Source organism: Colossoma macropomum, unplaced genomic scaffold (assembly GCF_904425465.1).
Source record: "Colossoma macropomum unplaced genomic scaffold, Colossoma_macropomum, whole genome shotgun sequence".
NCBI lineage: Eukaryota > Metazoa > Chordata > Actinopteri > Characiformes > Serrasalmidae > Colossoma > Colossoma macropomum.
In genome coordinates this window covers 2460670-2479942 of record NW_023494794.1, presented here as the reverse complement: position 1 = coordinate 2479942, position 19273 = coordinate 2460670, and the positions used below count along the sequence as shown (strand labels likewise).

The window sequence follows — 19273 nt, the reverse complement described above, 5'->3', positions numbered from 1 at the left end:
AATATAACACATCATCTATAACACATCACCTCTCATCAAACCACTCTGCATGACTTTGTTTACATCGCAACAACTTAATTGTTTAGAAATTTTGAAACATTGGTGGAATCCACCTAACTCCCACAGATTTCCACAGGGCAAAGAAATGCAGTTAGGTTCAGAATAATCTGTTACCTGGACATCTATTCTGACCATACTAGTTCAGGGAAGAAAGTGAAACATGATGAAATTACAGTTTTGAAAAGTCTATAGAATTCCCTTTTATACACAAGTTATGTTTTCTTTATCTGTTTCCAACAACTTGAGACAAAGCAGAAAAACATGACAAGTTCGAAAATATGGAACAGACTTTACTCAGATGGAAACCAATACATTTGTCAAGAAATTAGGATTTAACTCTGTCCATATTTACATTAAGGCTTACTTGCCCATTCTTATTTACATCAGCATTTCAGAATACTGAAACTCAATGAAATTAAATCAAACCTTACATGTCAGCATCAAATAAATGATAGTGATGTGTCAGCTCCAGCATAAATTAGGATTATAGAGTTAACAGTTCTGGTATCCTCTGTGCCTTTTTGAATGTGTCATAAATCAAATGTCAAAAATCATCAAATGTCTTGGGTATCATCATGATAAATTGATCATTTTGTGCCAACACCATGTAAGATTTTGATTGGACATTTAACATTTAAAAGATGAAACCTCAGTACAACCATGTTGAACTGAGAGGGGTCCACTGAAAGAAGTCCAGTGTGAAAAGCCTGTTTCTGTATCTTACACCTCACGCAGTCCAAACACAATCAGTATAACGTTCTGATGTTGAGAAAACGTTTTTTTTTTTCCAGAGACGATTTCACCTTGTTCAAAGTAAACTTTTTTGAAAGTGCAAAATTTAACAAAATCATCCAGAGTAAATCTTTAAATTAACAGTAAGACTCCAGTTCTGAACTCCATCATTAAAGCAATACTTCACCTCAAAATGCTAACATAGCTTATAGTTAATTCTGATGAAGGCCATTGGGCATAATCTCATATGCATGACATTACCTGGCCCTTATTTGCTGAGGCAACATTAACATTTCTGGGTGCTATTTTGCTTTAAAATTGTACTACATAGAGTCTGCTGTCTGTACTATCTGTTCTTATTCTTTTTCTTCTTTCCAGAGCGCTCCCGTCTCTGGAACTTGCTTTTTTTATGCTTTTCATCCCCTCCTTCACTGCGTCGAGTGAAAACTGGCATAGGAGGCTCAATCTCTCCAGGTCGACCTCCTCTATCTGGTACACTACCCATCAGCACCTGTAACCAAAGAAGTAATGGAAATGTTCCCAATCACAGATGATTTCCAATACTTGTAAGTTTTTAAAATATGTATTTGTTGCATTCATGGGCATAGATAAATTAATAAAGTTACAGAACATGAGAACATGTTTATCAAGGCTTTGACATGATCACTGTAGATCATGACAGCCGTGATATTATTCATGATAACACATGACCCCGAGTGTTGTATTGCTTTTATACAGCAGTTCTGCAAAGTAAGAAAAAAGGAAAGCAAAGACAATTGCTTAAAATGTTTTAATTAAAGTACTTTAAATTAAATATGTTATTAATTACGTTCTTCCAACAGACAGGTAGTTATGGTAGCTTAGAGAAGCCCACTGTTGTTGTTTAGCTCTTGGGAATAATAAAGATACGGGGGAAAGACAATAGGGAAGGAAAGTGGTCAGATTGCCCCCTGCTGTTTGTATTCAAAATGTAAGCCAAGAATGAATTGGAGGTGATGCACATTACAGGTTGTACCACATAATGTGTCGTGTCACCCCCTATATTTAGTTATCTTCCACAATATGCCAATGTTCCAAATGACTGACAGTAAAAACCAGAAATGCAGTTTTTCAGTGTTTCCCCAATTCACCACAAAGCAATGCCAACACAGAATCATGGGTTTATACAGCAAATTAAGTGTATTATATTTTTCACAGTTATATTGCTTAGCAAACTATTCTGCAATTATGGTGTATTTAAAGCTGATGTGCTTATACAGTCACAAAATGTCACGAATGTTTTGCTACAGCATACAGCTGCATTATGTAAGATTTTTTTTTGTTATAACTCAAAGAAGTAGCATTATTAAGCTATGAGTGTGTGCACTGCTGCGAGTCACTCTGTAAAGCCTCAAATAATAATTTAAAAAGTCAGAGGGGTTGGGTCGGACTTTGCGGGAGTTTTGTATTAACGTTACACGCAGGCTCAAAAAGAAGGTCTGACTCGATATTTACCCAACATTATACCCATGAAGATGATGACAATAGTAAACAATTTACTTACATCCTCGAAAGACACACCAAGAGTTCTCTTTAAATACTATATCAATGCACTAGTAATCATCAAATTGGGGAAAGGGTTTGAAGCATAACCAACGTTACAAAATGTTCCTCTGCACATTGCATGCAATGAAACATTTCCACCACAGAGGTCTCCAAATCCCCAAAACTTACATAGTGCATCTTTAAGTGATTTTTAAGGCATTATCAAAATTTCGGTATGGCGGTATATTCGGTTTAAACTCAAGCAGCAGACAGCATAGGTTTGTTTAGTAGAAACTAACTGTTGTGTAGTTTACCAAAGTAAATATGCTCTGTTCTAAGTACAGTACCTTGTGAATGGCTGTGGATGGTCCTGCTCTCACTGGCAGAATGCGAGACTGATCCTCTCTGGCTGCCAGCAACAGTGCAATAGACACTGACGACTCGAGTGGTGCCGAAAAAGGAGGTATAGATGACAGCAGAGTGCTGCGTTCCTAAAGGAAGGAGGTACACATTCAGGGAATGCAATATATATTGAACAGTACAGTGCACAATGTTCCATTCATTGAGTGCACTAAAAGTCCTCAAGTAGGAAAATTAAAATGCTGCATGTCTTAGTAGAGGAGGGCAATATGGTTAAAATACACAATACGTTCAATAATTTGGAATGGACATTTAAAATGCCACCAAAATCTGAGTGCAGTCATTTCTTTCATTCAACATTTCATGAACTATGCAGCAATGTATCCAATTAAACAGGACCAATTGTGCTCTCCGGCTGAACTATGCAGTTGACAGCACTCCTTAAGCACTGGCGACACACACAACATACTCAGAAAATGAAATCATGGCATAATTTATTGTGATAATGATACAGAGTTGTATGCAAACATTTGGGCACGCCTGGTCAAATAACATGTTCTGTTTTATGCACAATTACTGTTTATCTGCTGAATTTAACATCAGGGAAAGAATAAGCGCAAAAGTTATGGCACATGTTATGTTTTATTTTTTTCCAATGCTGACCTCAATAGAAAATGTGGATTAATTTTGCATTAACATGTTACATTTAAGTTTGTTCTCTGTAGAGGATGTGTTAAATTGTTTACATTTAGAAAATAAACAAAACATGTCATTTGACAGGGAGTGCTCAAACTTTTGCATGCAACTGTATGGTCATATTGCCTGCCCTAAATCTTTGTACCTTTCCCCGCTCTCCCCATGCAAAGGACTGGAGTGTGACGTAGAAGCGCTTGATCATCATTTGGCGGCGACACTCATAATCTTTGCGCAGAGTTTGGTTTATCAGATGAACTTTGCTCTGAAATCAAACAGGATTATAAAAGAATATGAAAACTTAGAGACTCAACACTTATGTAGAAATTTAGTCATGGTGCACAACTGGCTAACTTTGTGGCATGGTCTAATTTATACCCATTGTGAAGAATTCAGATTAGTCTTGAGCAATGGCTCACGCTCTTCACCCTCTGGGAGAGATGCCAGTCGTGATTCCACCTGAATGAATGGATGTTTACTGATACATACAGAGAGAGTGGCACAATTATGTTCAGTGGTTACTGAAAGCCTGCACTCCTGTTACTTTCCTACCTGTGGGTAAACATCGCTGAGCTGAGAGGCTGGATCCATATCCAGAGCCTGAAACAACTGTGCCAGTTCCATCATTATCTCTTTCTCATCTTTTTTATGCCCCTCAGCTTGGGTCTCCTCCTCAATGTCTATGATATTACATTCTTGCCCTCTTTGCTCTTTGCCTGATTCACTCTGTGGCTCAGTGTCTTCTGGATGGCTCTCTCTGTACTGCAGCATATGTGCTGCCTGTAACTCGGACACCAGAAAATCTGTAATTGGGGTTAAACAACAAAAGCACATACCTCTTAAAGGAACAGTCCAACAAGGAATTGTTTTAAAGAATAATTTGGGTAGTTTTTTTGTGAAATATGTGCTTCTGAAGTAAATTATGGCTTTAATAAATAAAGAGGAGTTTCAAACTTTCAGCATAGTTTAAATGTTAAGATGTAAGCATTTTTGGTCAATATCAAAACACAGAGTTTTCATTCATAGCTGGAGCCTTATTTTAACCACATAATTTTAACTCTGCATTGTAGAGCAGAAAGAGACTGCATCCCTGTCCCTTATGGCCGCATGGTGAGCAGATCTCATTGTTTTGAAGTAAATGTGTCCCAAAGTTTGAAAATCAGTGTATAATCGTAAGAATTGTCACTACAGAAACACATAATTTTGTACAATTCAGTGTATGATTGTTTTGTTAGTGACAGATTCAATGTTCAATCACTTTTTTAAATAATATAAACATAAGTAAGGGGTAGGGTCACTCAAAGCAAAACGATTTTAGTCTAAAGTCCAAAGCAGTTAAAGGTCCGAAATGTGTTTTGAACTCTGACTTTGAACCATTTTGGTAGAATGATCCATAGAGATTGCATTTTCACTGCAATCTCTGCACATATTTTCGGCATTTAAGTAAACTTTTAGGGTGATTTCATGAATAATGTTAGGATTTTATGTTTGTACAACTGTTCAAAGCTGTAGCTGCTAGTTATGTACTGGCTAGTGTTTTTGAGTTATGCTCAAAAGTAAATAAAATGGCTATATTTGTGTTGTAAACAGTATGATTCCTGTTTTCATCATAATAAATCGTAATAAAATTTTATTAACTTTATGAACATCTCAAAATTTTGAAAAATAAAGTAATTCCTTAACTTCCACAGACTTCAAAGAAATGCAGTGTCAGGTTCAGAACTATTTATGTCTACATAACTACTTTGGCCATAATAGATCAGGGACAAAATGGAATTTGACAAAATCCAAAAATGCATCACTTACCATGACATTTAAATAAGAGTGCAGCAGTAAAATAGTCCCAAACAAATCATAAAACTACTTGCATCCTGTCCTTTATCAGATCTTACCCTGAGATGGAAATAACAACACAACTACTTGAGAATGGTGTAGCGCTGATTTAGTGGTATATAAAAAGTTTCTAAAAGCAGTTTATTGTCTCATTCTGTGCCTAGTAGAAGCTTATGAGAGGTCGTTTTACACTGTCTAACGTTAGAAGAAAGCTTGTTACTGAAAACTATTTGTTTAACAACTCTCAAAAATTAGTGCCACTTTTAAGGAAAAATGCTGGACTATTCCTTTAAAACACTACTACAGATGAGCTCACATCTGCTCTATAACAACTTCACCTGTTATTCTGTCGAGATGGACTGAGGTGAGAGTTTCAGAGGTGAGTGTGGTGCAAGGGTAAAACATCACTTCTAGAAGCTCCTTCAGCTCTCCAGCCAGAACAGCACCACTATCGACTCCCACTGCAAGGCAGGTACAGATTTAGCTCATGTCATAAAAGAATGTTGTAGCATGGCAAGACATTTCTGCTTTTAATCCAAAGTTTCTTGATACAAATAAAAATCTTGTTAGTTGTACTATAAAGAAAATTAACATTCTATGAGTTCCAAATTTAATTTCTACTAGATCTCACTTGTAAGAATTTATGGCTTTTCACAATTCATTCAAACAAGAGAAATCCTTTTTGATTAGTATAAAATAAATAATAAAGTGCTAACAGCTTTCACAAGTAAATTGTAAATTTTGACCTGTCAAAAATGGAACTGGTACATGTACAAATTCAATTCTTACATGAAAAAAAAAGAAAGTTTTTACTTTCACATGTGAGAAATGCATTTTTACATGAAACAATTAAGTTTTCACAAGGAAAAAAAATGTAAACAGAATTTCTCTGTTAAAACAGAACCAGCACGTTACAATTGAATTAATACGGGTAAAATGAGTCTGCATATGAACTAATTGTTTCCTCCATTAAAATGAATTTGGAAAAGCCATAAATTCGTACTAGTGAATCAAAATCACATTCCTACTAGTAAACGTTTCACTTTGCCATGTTAGAATTGAATTTCACATGTCCAATTTATTATTTTCACTTATACAAATAACACGCTATCTTGTTCAAATTAAAAACAGACCACATCAAAAACTGTATTTTCTGGTTTTTTTGTAGTACTTATGCGTTCATGTTGGTCAACTCTAACGTTACCTCCAACTTCAGGACAGCCTTTTCTCAGCTCCGAGACCAGCCAGGTAATCAGCGGGCAGGGCAGCTCGTCACAGGCGCAGCGCCTCACACAGCGGCCGCTCTCATACCTGGACAGTCAACACGGGTTCAGTTAAACACGACACACTGACTAGCTGGCGATGTTCAGGACAGGTGAGCGCGCTTTTACACTGGCTTACCCCAGAGCTCTGAGAGCAGCGACTATCCCAGAGCCTCTCTCCATCACAAGACTGGAGCAACGGATTAAATTGTAGTATACAGCGCGTACTCGGGACTTTTCATGGACGCGTCTTCTTTACTTCCTATTATCCAGATTTCTTCCTCGTCCGTCACTCCCTTCTCCCCTCATCTGTGGATTACAGATGCAACGGCAAGGCCAGAGTAATCGAGACGTGTTTGGATTGTTAAATTCCATGAGACTTTTATTTTATATGTGATCATTTCCTGTTGCAAATTGGGATCACTAATATTGCAAAATACCACATATAATAATAAATATTATTATGCGCATTATTATTGTGTGCATGTCTATGTCTTTAAAACCGTCTTTTTGTACAGGATAGTTACACACCAGCGAGATTTTGGTGACAGTCGGACCCAAGGGGGTCGTTTGCCGCGTTTCAAAATGTTACTGTAGCCAATGAGGAGCCAGATTTCTATAATTGACGGTAGAGTGAACCAATCAGAGGCCGCGCTGTGAATTGCGCGGTGCCCGCTTCGGAAAGCAGCGTTACCTCGGCTAAAGCTTCGGTCACCGTCCATCTTGTAGATACTGAAACTACCGAGGATTATACTTAAACTCGGCTTAAAAGGTATGATCATAATTTCTTTCACCAGTATAAAGACGTCTGTTTGTCTTGGCTCAGCTTTGCTGTGAGATGTGTTACTGTAGAGCAGTGTTTTTTGCAGAAGCCGTTTGTTTGCCTAACGCTAGCTAGGTTAGCATTTGCTCAGTTGACGTAGCTAGCTAGGTGAGCGAAAGCTGCAGGCTTGGCCGTCATTAAAACGGTACATGCTGTGCAGAAACATCGTGTAACGTTAGTTTATCGATTTCTGCAGGGATTGGCTTTACACTGTTACGTTGCATGGCCGTGTCCCTTGCTAGCTAGCTAGTGAGAAACGAACCGCAGTAACGTTAAGCAGTCGTTAGCTAGCTTAGCCTCCGGTAAGCTAACATTGTCAACGTAAGCCGAGTGTGCAGCGTTCGCAGCGCTCAGCCTCCCTGTTTGCTCTCTCCGCAGGGTGACAGGCTTTCGGGGGGAAATTCATCGCGCCACCAGCAGCAGCCGTGCATGTCAACATGAGCACTCTGAACGTGAAAAAGCTCAAAGTCAACGAGCTGAAGGAGGAGCTCCAGCGCCGCGGCCTGGACACTCGCGGGCTGAAGGCGGACCTGGCGGACAGACTGCAGGCGGCACTGGAGGCCGAAGCTGCCGGAGGCACGCAGGAGGAAGAAGAGGAGGAAGAGTACGACGCGGGAGAAGGAGATGCAGGTAAGCTGTGAGGCTCACTGCGTGTAGACAGCGTGTAGAGTCGCTAGCTAGAGATGCGACCGTTTGGTGGCAAAACAACCGTGCATTCCAGATGGTGTGGCCGTGTAAACAAGATTTACCCAGGGATTAGACCAACTGCTTTACTAGCAGTGGGGCGGGTGCAATGCATTACATCATATATAAAAACAGGGTTTACTTAATAAAGTGTATGTTTTTTGTTTGTTTGCATCATGTACAATATTCATATACAGATTGTCCATGTACGATCTGTATTTTATAAACAGTCTGAATATGTCGTTTTGTATGTGTATGTATGTATGTGTGTATATATATATAATATATGTTTGTGCGTCTGTATAATGTATATACACACATATATGTGTGAATGTATATACTGTATACATGTGGGTGGGTAATGCATAATGTAGAGAGAAAGATAGATACGTTTAGAATGATACATACATTGTGTATATATTGTGTGTGTGTGTGTGTGTGTGTGTGTGTGCCAATTCTGCCTACAGCTGTATAGCCCTGCCCATTCACGTTGAAGTTATAAGTTATAGAAGTTATAACGCCAAATTAAATAAGACATAGAAATAGGTAATGCATTGCAGTTCATTGATCAGTATGATCTTTTGCTCTAGAATTTGCTGGTGGGGAGCCTGACAATGGGGAAAGCAGTGCGCCTCAGTTCGATGATGGAAACAGTGGCGATCAGTACCAGGAGGAGGATGACCAGGGCAGTGTAAACAATGAGGAAGATGATGGCGATGAGAACAGTCCAGAGGCTCCTGTCTCCGGTTTTGGAATGACTGACTTCACCTCGGATGTGAATCAGCAGATACAGCAGGGATATGATGAGGCCATTCAGGGCTATGGGGATCCTCAGCTGAAACAGGAGTGTGAGGAGCCGGCTATAGAACAGCAGCAGTATGAGGAACCACAAGAGCAGCAAAAGGCAGAGAGTCCTCAGGCAGGTCAGTCTCGGGAGCAAGCAGCCAGTGAACAAGGTAAGTCCAGTTTTAATCCCAAATATTTCAGAAACATATAGTTAAAGCATGTTGACTCAAATTAAGCTTAATGTGTTAAATATTTGGTCTCAAAGGAGGATTGTCACTATAATCCTATCATTATTTATCTTATTTATTTATTTATGTATTTATTTACATAGAAGTGATAAATTGAGAGGGAATATTTATCGAGGACTTCTCTGGAGAGCAAGTTGTTTATCATTGTGTTTCTGCTCTGTTTTGTATTAATGGATGTTATATATTCTCTGTGAAGTCAAAACAGAGCCAAAGAAGGAAGAAGACGCACCTCAGCAGGCTAAGACTGCAAATGAATGGAAGCCTGAGGAGGGAGACCAGTCAGGGCAGGTCAAGACAGAAGATGATCGATACTCATCACACAGTCGTAAAAGGCCCCATGATGATAGCCGTGGATATGGATATTATGAGCACCGTGAAGACAGGAGGTGAGTTTGATGTCTCCTGCTATGTTGCTTCACCTTGCTTTTCTGCTATGGGCACATCATTTACTATTTATTCCACAGGGGACGTTCGCCACAGCCCCCAGCTGAGGAAGATGAGGAAGACTATGATGACAGCCTTGTGGCCATTGACACTTGTGAGTACAGTTCAGAAAGCAGATATTGATGCATTCTAAGTCATTGTGATTCTTTTGTCATTGCCATTCTGGACTTGTACTAATGAAGCTGGAATAAAGCCAACTGGTGTGACACTATTGTTCTTCTTTGACTAATCATATTTTAATGTGTAGCACATGTTATTTATATTTGGATAATATTGACAAACGAAGTGCTTCATACTGCAATTCGGGACTAGTCAAGTATAAGTCTCGGTTTTTAGTGATGTTTTTTTGTATGTTTTGCTTTGACAGATAATTGTGACCTGCACTTCAAGGTGGCTCGTGACCGGTACAGTGGCTACCCACTTACCATTGAGGGTTTTGCATACCTTTGGGCAGGTGCAAGAGTTACTTATGGTGTTACCAAAGGACGTATATGCTACGAAATGAAGGTAACACTGTGGACGTAGAAGTTGGAACACATGCAAGGTCATATATATGTGTGTTATGATTCCCTTGAATGAGAAGTAGCGAGTTAATCAGTAAAACTTGTCTGTGGTTTTGTTTCCATTTAGATCAATGAGGAGATCTCTGTAAAACACCTCCCTGCCAGTGAGCCTGATCCCCATGTGGTGAGAATAGGGTGGTCCCTGGACTCCTGTAGCACCCAGCTTGGTGAGTGGATCTAAGTAAAAGAAAAGATGAGGAGGGTTATTGTTTTCATTGTGTCCGCATAATTGATTAGGCAGCTGAGATTTGGAACCTTGTTCCAGAAAAATAAATCAACCTAGATTATTGAGAAGTTTTGATTTGATATTTGTTCTGTTTTTATTTTATAGGAGAAGAACCTATGTCCTATGGCTATGGTGGAACTGGCAAGAAATCCTGTAACTGTAAATTTGAAGATTATGGGGAGAAGTTTGGTGAAAATGATGTCATTGGTTGCTACATTGTGAGTATCTGACAACTGCTTCTTTATTTCATCTTGCTGCTGTTCATCTAAGCGGAATATTCTCCCTGAGAAATACTACAATGGCTAATAATGAATGAAATCACTGTGGCTTGATTGGATTTTTACAGTGCCAGCTGACTCATGCAATTCCTAACCAGCACTGATACCATTAATAGGTGAAGTGTTCTTATTGTGACAGTAGAGACCAGAGAGCCAATTGCTTCTCTCAAATTGAACTGTTTCTTTCTTTCTTTCTTCAGGACTTTGAGAGTGGAGAACAAGTGGAGATGGCGTTTTCCAAGAATGGCAAGTGGCTGGGCACGTGTTACCACGTCTCTCGTGAAGCGTTGGCTGGCCGGGCTCTCTTCCCACATGTCCTGGTGAAGAACTGTGCCATAGAGTTCAACTTTGGCCAGAGAGAGGAGCCCTTCTTCCCCCCACCTGAGGGCTTCACCTTCCTCCAGGATTTGCCTCTGCAGGACCGCACCAGAGGATCACCGGGGCCTGCAACCAAGGCAGAGTGTGAGGTATGGCTATTGATTTGATTGGATTCTTCCTGGCTCAGACATGTAGATTTTATTCTTCAATCACAATATTTAGTTAACCAGTTGTGAGGTATGGTTGTGAAATAAGCAGTTTTTTGTAATTACAATGCTGTTTTGGGTACAAGTTTCTGTTAAATATAACAAAAAAGGTCAAATCAGTGCAGTTTAAATGTCCTGTATCTGTTTTCCACACAGATACTGATGATGGTGGGACTTCCTGGCAGTGGAAAGACTACTTGGGCCAGCAAATACTCGGAGCAGCACCCAGAGAAGAAGTACAATATTCTGGGCACCAACGCCATCATGGAAAAAATGAGGGTATACACACACACTCTGTGATTTGGGTCCATTAATGGTAAAGTGGTCAGATAATGTATGTAAATGGGTATTTTAGTGCTCACAATATGCTCATAATGCCTGCTGTGTCTGGCCAAAAAGCAGTACAGTTATACAAATAATCTAATATTTCAAACAAAAACAAACTGTGAAACCCCTAACTAGGTTGGACAAAAAAATACCATAACATGGTAATAACAGGTCCCTTTACATACAGTCCTTGAGAGACTGGAAGCTTAAGTTTAAGCTGAGATAGAGACTGTGTTCTAAGTTAGCATAGCCTTAGATATAGCATCATACCGTTGAACCAGCCAAAAAAGACTTATCATATTTTCATGGTGGAAAAATAATTAACAATATCTGCTCATGATAAAGCAGTAAGCCACCCAAGACCATGCCTTATAGGCAGTCTAAGCCTCCGTAACTGTGGCAAAGTAATTGTAATGCACAGACTTCAGTGGCTTATTGTTTTTATAAAACAGCCTAAAAATGATAAAACCCACAAACATTATTTCATTATGCATAATGATTGCAATATACTATTTTTCTGTCAAAACATTTGTTTACAGTAGGCTTTGGTTGCAGTTCACATGGTGACTGCATTACTGGTGAAAATGGATCACTATCAGAGGAGAGTCTTAGAAGTGTATATAGTTTATTTAAGGTGGAAAGAGACAGTATTCTTTACTTCTTTGTTTTTTGTTGTGTAATTCTGGGTTAGCCTGGACTTCAACAATGAGATGTTTGGCATCCATGGCTCCCAAAAAAATCATCATAATATAGTATGTAGTATAAGTAGCATTTTTTTTTTTGTCTCAGTACCACCACTATCTTGATGCTAATTTCTGCTTGCATTTCTTTGTGGGATTGTAACGTTGTGTTAGTGTAAAACTCATGACTGTATATGTTCAGTTTCACACATTGGGCGTAATAGTTTTTAAACGACCTTAAACACAGTAATTTCAAGTGACATAATGATGTTGTATGCTACAATCTCAATACATACCTAACACTGATCATTAATGGAGGAGCGTATTATCTGTCATTTTGTAAGCCTAGATGTAGTTGTTAAAGTAAGTAGACAGCTCCTCTGTTTACACAAAATGTAGCGTATGTAGGATAGGTTTGTAGGCTTTTACTTCATACATACATACACTGCTGCCTGGCAATAGTTATCAATAAACTGTTTTAAAGCTTATTCTATGAAAAGCACAGTGGCTTTTAATATCTTGATGCCTTATTACAGAATTCAGTTGGTGTTGTGAGCATATATTGAGAGTTTTTGAACAGCTTCAAATGTGACCTCAGAATCTGAACTGTCTATTTCAAAAACATGAGCTGTGTAGGACCACTGTTCTATACTTGTAGATTTCTTTGGGTTTGAATCTGACGTCAGATGCTACTTTTCTCAGGTAATGGGACTCCGTCGCCAGAGGAACTATGCTGGGCGCTGGGATGTGCTTATCCAGCAGGCTACACAGTGCCTCAACCGCCTCATCCAGATCGCCGCCCGCAAGAAACGCAACTACATCCTGGACCAGGTACTGCAATTCCCGTCTGCCCGCTCTGCTGCTGTTCCCACAGCTTTATCCACCCCCTACCCCTCCTTCCAACATTCCCAACCCCTCTGGAATACAGAAAAGACACCACCCCACTGCTGCTTGCTGATGCACATGTTCATTAATGGACTTTTGCTCTCTCTAGCCTAAAAGCATTGGTTAGCAGCCTTTGCTCCTGAAGACATTTAATTTATTGTCACTCTTAATTTTCTTGTCCTGAACATGTTGCTGTGTTTCTCATTTGTTTTGTATTTCTTTTGGTTTTGCTTATAATGAACCAAAAACAGGAAGGAGTTGTAGTAGAGTATGCTCTCACTCTGAATATTTTTTGGTTTCCCCTTTGATATTGTATGTGTTGTTGTAAAGAGATTTTTTGCCACACTGTACAAATAGTCCATGTCAATAGTAAGATGTTGAAAAACAAGTAATCACAGCCTGGTGAGTAAGAAACCACCTTCTGTTGCTATGGTAATTGTAAGAAAAACTCAACATCGCTCTGATGTTGTTAATTAGATATACATGGAACTGTTGAATGTTGTATTAAATATGAACGTTAAGGTAAGTAGAGAACTAATCTGCTTGAAGTTTTCAGGTCGATTTTGTTCAAGTCAGAGTAAGGTAAGTAAGGTCAAACGGACATGCCAAAGGTCCATTAAGCAAACTGTGAGTATTGGCAGGTAGGTAATAAGTGTTCGTCTGTGCCAGGCATAGCCAGGCGTCTGAAGATCTGGTAAGTACAGGTAAGTAAGGGGACCGAGGAAAGGCTTGTATAGGTGCTTGTATGAGCTTTCAGAATCGAAATGAAGTGATTAAGTCTTTCTTTGCATGGGATTCTGTGATTTTGGTGATTTTGTAGTTTATTTAACATTCCCAATCAGTTTCTGGTTTTATAGATGATGCAAAGAGAGGAATGAGTGGTTTGTGCTGCTGTCCTTCTGGGAGTTTGAAAGGTGTGGTGAAATTGGGCATTATCCGAAAGGTTGGTGGCCCATTGGCCCTTTGTTGTGTTGATGGAGACCCAGGAAAGGCTTGTGTAGGTGCTTGTATGACCTCTCAGAATCTAAATTAAAGTTATTTAAGTCTTTCTTTCGATGGAATTCTGGCTAATTATGGCAAATTTTGTAGTTTACTTGGCATTCCTAATCAGTTTCTGGTGCAAAGAGAAGAATGAGTGGTTTGTACTGCTGTTGGTGTGGTGATTATCCAAAATGTCGGTGGCAAATTTACCCTTTATTGTGTAGATAGAGGCTTGGAAATTCTGCTGTAGATACTCAGAAGTCTTTTACAATTATCATTTATATATTAACTGAAATGTTTTTTTATTTATTTAATTTATATGTGTTTCACATGTTAGTGCTGGGTGAGTTTTCAACAATAGATAAGGGCAGTATCTTCAGAAAACCTGCATGAAATTAATGTAACAAGACAAGCATCGGTAGAGAAAAGATTTTGGTCCCCTTTTCTACTTCAGAAATAACTTTTTCGCTGAAACTTTTCATCGCTGCAGTTTCCAAGGTAAGTGAGTTGGGGTTGTGAGAGACAACCATTAGTCATTCCAGAACAGTAAATATAGCCATGAAAAAAAAACTCTCTCACTTTCATCGTTGCAGGAACCCCAATCCCCCTCCTTCGGAACGCAAAGCCATAACAAAAGCAAACAAATGAACAATAATGAACAAGCTTCTACTTCTTTCTTGTCACCATTGCTAGACAAATGTATATGGATCAGCCCAGAGACGAAAAATGCGTCCTTTTGAAGGGTTTCAACGCAAGGCTATTGTAATTTGTCCCACGGATGAGGATTTAAAAGAGCGAACGTTAAAGCGAACTGATGAGGAAGGAAAGGATGTACCCGATCATGCTGTGTTAGAAATGAAAGGTAGGAATGCCATGGATAACCAAAAAAAACAAAAAAACAATGCTTCAAACTACACACCCAGATCTGCTTTTGCTGTTTTATTGTTTTTGTTTTTGTTTTTTGTCTTTTATTTTCCCCCTAAACTTGGAAGACCCCCAACCGCCTCCTTCTGTTTTGCCAGATAAAAGAGCTCTTGATTTTTTTTTTTTTCTTGTCTTTTGTACTCATCTTGTTCTCTGCCCCTGTAACCTCATTTCCTGCAACATCTTAATTACTGTTCTGTATCAGTGCAAACTTTATAAACAATATGACGTTGGTTAGATGTATTTGTATTATATATAATATGAAATTGGTTTATCCTTATTAGCAAATTTCCTCTGCACTGTTAAATTGGTTTCGCTTATGTTTGTTTTGGTGCAGTTGACTTAATTATAAATGTAGACTTTAGGTGCTGACTAATTTGTGCAACCATCCTTCTTAATCCTTCATGACTCTCTTTTTCTGGCAACTCTCTTGTTTTTGTTTTAAATTTACCTTTCATTGTTTTACCCCTTTTCTGGGACAAGTTTTGCCTTAATCAACTAAGGCAATATTTGTCCATGGTCCCTCTTACTGTCCCACCATGTTGTCCTCTCCTCTTTCTCTATCACTGTTTCTCTTCTTCTTTTCTTCCCTCCCTCTATCCTGCTTTCTCTAATGTTTATTTTGGTCACCATTGTCACAATGCTAACAGTTATTCTCTTTGTTTCTCGGCGGCGCGGCTGTTCTGTCCCTCACTGCGTGCCCTCTGCCTCCCCCCTCCTCCCCGTAGCCAACTTCGTGCTGCCTGAGGCCGGAGACTTCCTGGATGAGGTGATCTTCATTGAGCTGCAGCGCGAAGAGGCAGATGCCCTCGTCAAGCAGTACAACGAGGAGGGGCGGAAGGCTGGCCCCCCACCAGAAAAGCGTTTCGACAATCGCCAGGGTGGTTTCCGCGGCCGTGGAGGCAGCTTCCAGCGCTATGACAACCACAGTGGCCCCCAGGGAGGCCGAGGGGGCTATCAGAACCGCAGCGGTCCTGGAGGAGGTGGCAACTTTCGTGGAGGTATAGGGGCTGAGTTTTTTTAAACTGTTTTTGTTACGGTGGGGCAGTAATGCTAAAATTCTTATATTTTTTCTTATCGTTTGACATTATTTGTCGGTCATTGTTATATACCTTTTGTAACGCTCCTTTTTAATACTGAATACTAGTTTGTGTACCTTAAAGAAAACAAGACGTGTGTTCTAGTGCATAATACATTATTATTTTTAGGCTTTTTTTTGGTAGCGCTAGCTTGTGCTGTTATGAGTGAATGGCTGTATTTCTCCTTTAGCATCAAGTAAATAGGCATGTGTGCATATTAAAAATTGAAAATCACAATAATTACCATTTATCACAGTTTACAACATTATCATGATACTACATTAAGAAAAAGGAAAAAAAACACACATGTACAAGATGATATGCAGTGACGATTTTTCAGAGTGCCCACAATAACAATCCGAAATCAGTAATAATAGTATTAATATCAGTATGTTTGCTAGTAAGTAATACTAATACCAGAGTACTAATTAGAATGAATGTGTGTGTGTGTGTGTGTGTGTGTGTGTAATAAATTAGCATTATCATTTTATCAATCTGGCCTTCTGTGTCTTTTTCTAAGAAATGTTCTTTTTCTGTGCAAACAGTGGCTGCTTGATGAAGTCCTGAACACAGAGCAGGATATGACCACTTTGGACAGTTCTGAGCAGTCATGTTTTTCTGATGTTAAGGATGCATGTTCCTCTTTTCTGTAGGTTACAGCCGTGGTGGATACAACCAGAATCGCTGGGGAAACAACTACAGAGACTCGGGTGGCCGAGGAGGCTACAACCGCAGCCAACAACAGGGGGGCAGCTACAACCACAACCGCCAGGGCTCCTACAACAAAGGTGGCTCCGGAGCCAGTGGCAGCTACAGTCAGTCTCAGGTACCAGAACATCAAGAGTATTTCCAGAGCATAACTGTGGCATATTAAGTAGGTACCGTAATTTCTCATGGTTTCTGTTGTAATAACTTGTTTTGTATTGTACAGCCTCAAAGCTACAATCAAGGTTACAGCCAAGGTTACAATCAAGGCAACTACAGCCAGGGTTACAACTACGGAAGCTATGGCCAATACCCACAATACAGCCAGGGCTACAGCCAGACACCTGCAACCACAGGCCAGTCGTACAACCAGCAGCAGCAGCAGAACTACAACCAGCAGTATCAGCAGGTCAGCTACTACAATGAATAATGATGTACACAAAGAGGTTGTGATGTGATGATCTGTAGTGACACACTCTTAAGTATAATTTGGCAGGATTAGTTTTGCAGTTTTACAGCTTTGATTTACTGTGAAATTAACTACACAAGTAAGCCCAGGTAGTATCAGTCACAGGCAAAGTGGCTCATTACTGAGCAATCTATTATTTTATCAGAAATGTTTTTCTAAGGAGGCACATGAGAAAGCAAAAGTTAAGACAGCTCTCAGGTGTTAAAGTAGGACAGAATTTAGAAAGTTCTTGTCTAGTTAGGATGCTTCTCCAATACTATTTTCTTATATAATAAGATTATGAACTTTAGAGCGGTTGTTCTGTAATAGCTTCTGTCCTAAATTCAGTCCTACTTGAAGTTGTCAAGGTGACTATACACTGAACCCAATTAGCACACATCCTCTTCAGAGAGTACATGTCTGCGCATTTTAATGCACAATTACTGTTTATTTGCTGAATTTAACATATTGGGAAAAAATGTGGCCTGTTTAAAGGTTATTGACAGGTCATGGGGGTGTTGACCCATGCTGACATACAGTTCCTAGTCTAGAAACTTAGCCAGCCTAAGTAGTGCTTTAGAATAGTACTTTTGATCCAGGCTACTACAGAAACAGTACTCTAAAGTCTTGGCTTTATTTTCACGTGGTCGGCGTTGTTTATTTATTTATTTTGCATTGCTTGATTAATTTTTTCATTCATTGTGTTTGCAGTACGCTCAGCAGTGGCAGCAGTACTACCAGAACCAGAGCCAGTGGAACCAGTACTACAACCAGTATGGCAACTATGGCAACTACGGCAGCCAGCAGAACACGCAGGGTTCCCAGGGCGCACAGCAGTAGTAGCCGCGTCCTCCATGACTCCAAGTCCATTCCATCAGCACCATTCCTCTGCCTACTTTTTTATAGTCTCCATCCTTATCCTCACCTTCACCCAATCTTCCTCCCTATTACACCACTCCCGTGTGCTAAAACCTTCTTGAGTCTTCCTTGTTAACTTTTTTTTTTGTTTTTTTTTTGGTTAAGTTTTTCCCCTCTTGCCTTAGCCTTTCATGTGACTGCATTCTTTTGCGCCCCATTAAATGTCTTTTAGTTTCAGTGGCAGTTGCCTGTTTTGCTCTTAAAGTATTATGTTAACACAGAGATTGACCTTCATTCCCTAGTCTATATTTATAAATGGGAAGCAGGCAAATTTAAATGAGTAGCAGTGTGTGACGTAGTTTGCTTCTGACGCTGAACGCGCAGTTGTGCTTGAATGCTTCATGGTTGATTAAAGGTGGTGGGGACGCATGACTTTACATCTGATCAATTTTGATAGGGTTCTGTATGTAGAAAAATTGTTTTACTATGCTGATTTTTAATTTGTGTCTTTTAAGAACCACATTTTTCTTCCTCATGGGTTTAAGCACACAATCTTGTCTAGATAGATAAGTGGAAATTTTAACAACATAATTCTGTAACACTTTAACTGTTGTTGCATACCTGTGGAGTTTACTATTATGTTCTTTTTATTCCATTCTTAAAATGTCTGAACTGATTGGCCTGACATCGTCTTTTTTTCCCCCATGTTTAGTGAGCATACCTAGCTCATTGTGTGGTTGTAAAAGTTTTTATACCTTGTACCATGTTTGTAAAACATTATCCGCATGTGGTTTTGTGTCAGATCAAAACTCACTGTTTTTTGTATTGAAGAATATAATCTGAAGAATTGACTTGTTTGTGTGTTGTTTTTTTTTGTGTGTGTGAATGGAGTTGAAGAGTCACTGTAGTTGAAGTACTTGTTATTTAAAGTAATCTTCAGCCAGACCATACATTTCACTGACTGGAGTTCAGACATCCAAACACAAGGTTAAGCAGGTTAAGAGCAGAGAAATCTAATTACTTTAACACAATTATTTTAGCTTATTCACACACGTAGATTGTCAATTCACACAAACCACAGGTGCCATTTTGGAACTGGGGGATAGAGGGGGGAGGGGGACAAGCTCCAGTCTTAATTCAGATGTAAAAAATCAAGTGTTTCTGTCCATCTTTCTACCGTGAGAAGACAAAACTGGGTCTGAAAGGATGTGTAGAGGTCAAGAAACTGAGGAAAAGTAATACATTTTTTAAAGAAAAAAAAATCTGTAAATAAAAATGCTGCTGGTGTTCTCAGAACAATGGACTGACCACCACAGAGTCCAGAATTCAGCATCACCGAATGAGTT

The 19273-nt window shown here is 39.3% G+C and overlaps 2 protein-coding genes across 2 annotated transcripts; one reads left to right on the top strand and one right to left on the bottom strand.

Annotated features, from left to right (window-relative positions):
- Positions 1 to 329: 329 nt before the first annotated feature.
- im:7138535 (uncharacterized protein LOC797998 homolog) lies at positions 330 to 6787 on the bottom strand. Its single transcript, XM_036579874.1, has 8 exons — positions 6604 to 6787; positions 6407 to 6513; positions 5541 to 5663; positions 3922 to 4172; positions 3748 to 3828; positions 3518 to 3634; positions 2664 to 2807; positions 330 to 1303 (listed from the first exon to the last, which is right to left on the bottom strand). Exons 1-8 carry the CDS (start codon positions 6645 to 6647, stop codon positions 1139 to 1141), a joined length of 1032 nt encoding a protein of 343 aa, XP_036435767.1. The 5' UTR covers positions 6648 to 6787; the 3' UTR covers positions 330 to 1138.
- A 338-nt stretch (positions 6788 to 7125) lies between these two features.
- hnrnpul1l (heterogeneous nuclear ribonucleoprotein U-like 1 like) lies at positions 7126 to 18778 on the top strand. Its single transcript, XM_036579873.1, has 16 exons — positions 7126 to 7236; positions 7666 to 7917; positions 8562 to 8927; positions 9202 to 9391; positions 9470 to 9543; positions 9817 to 9956; positions 10080 to 10179; positions 10344 to 10456; positions 10717 to 10983; positions 11197 to 11319; positions 12750 to 12878; positions 14607 to 14775; positions 15566 to 15838; positions 16570 to 16742; positions 16848 to 17030; positions 17781 to 18778. The coding sequence occupies exons 2-16, from the start codon at positions 7725 to 7727 to the stop codon at positions 17907 to 17909; spliced, it is 2622 nt and encodes an 873-aa protein (XP_036435766.1). The 5' UTR covers positions 7126 to 7236; positions 7666 to 7724; the 3' UTR covers positions 17910 to 18778.
- Positions 18779 to 19273: the final 495 nt, after the last annotated feature.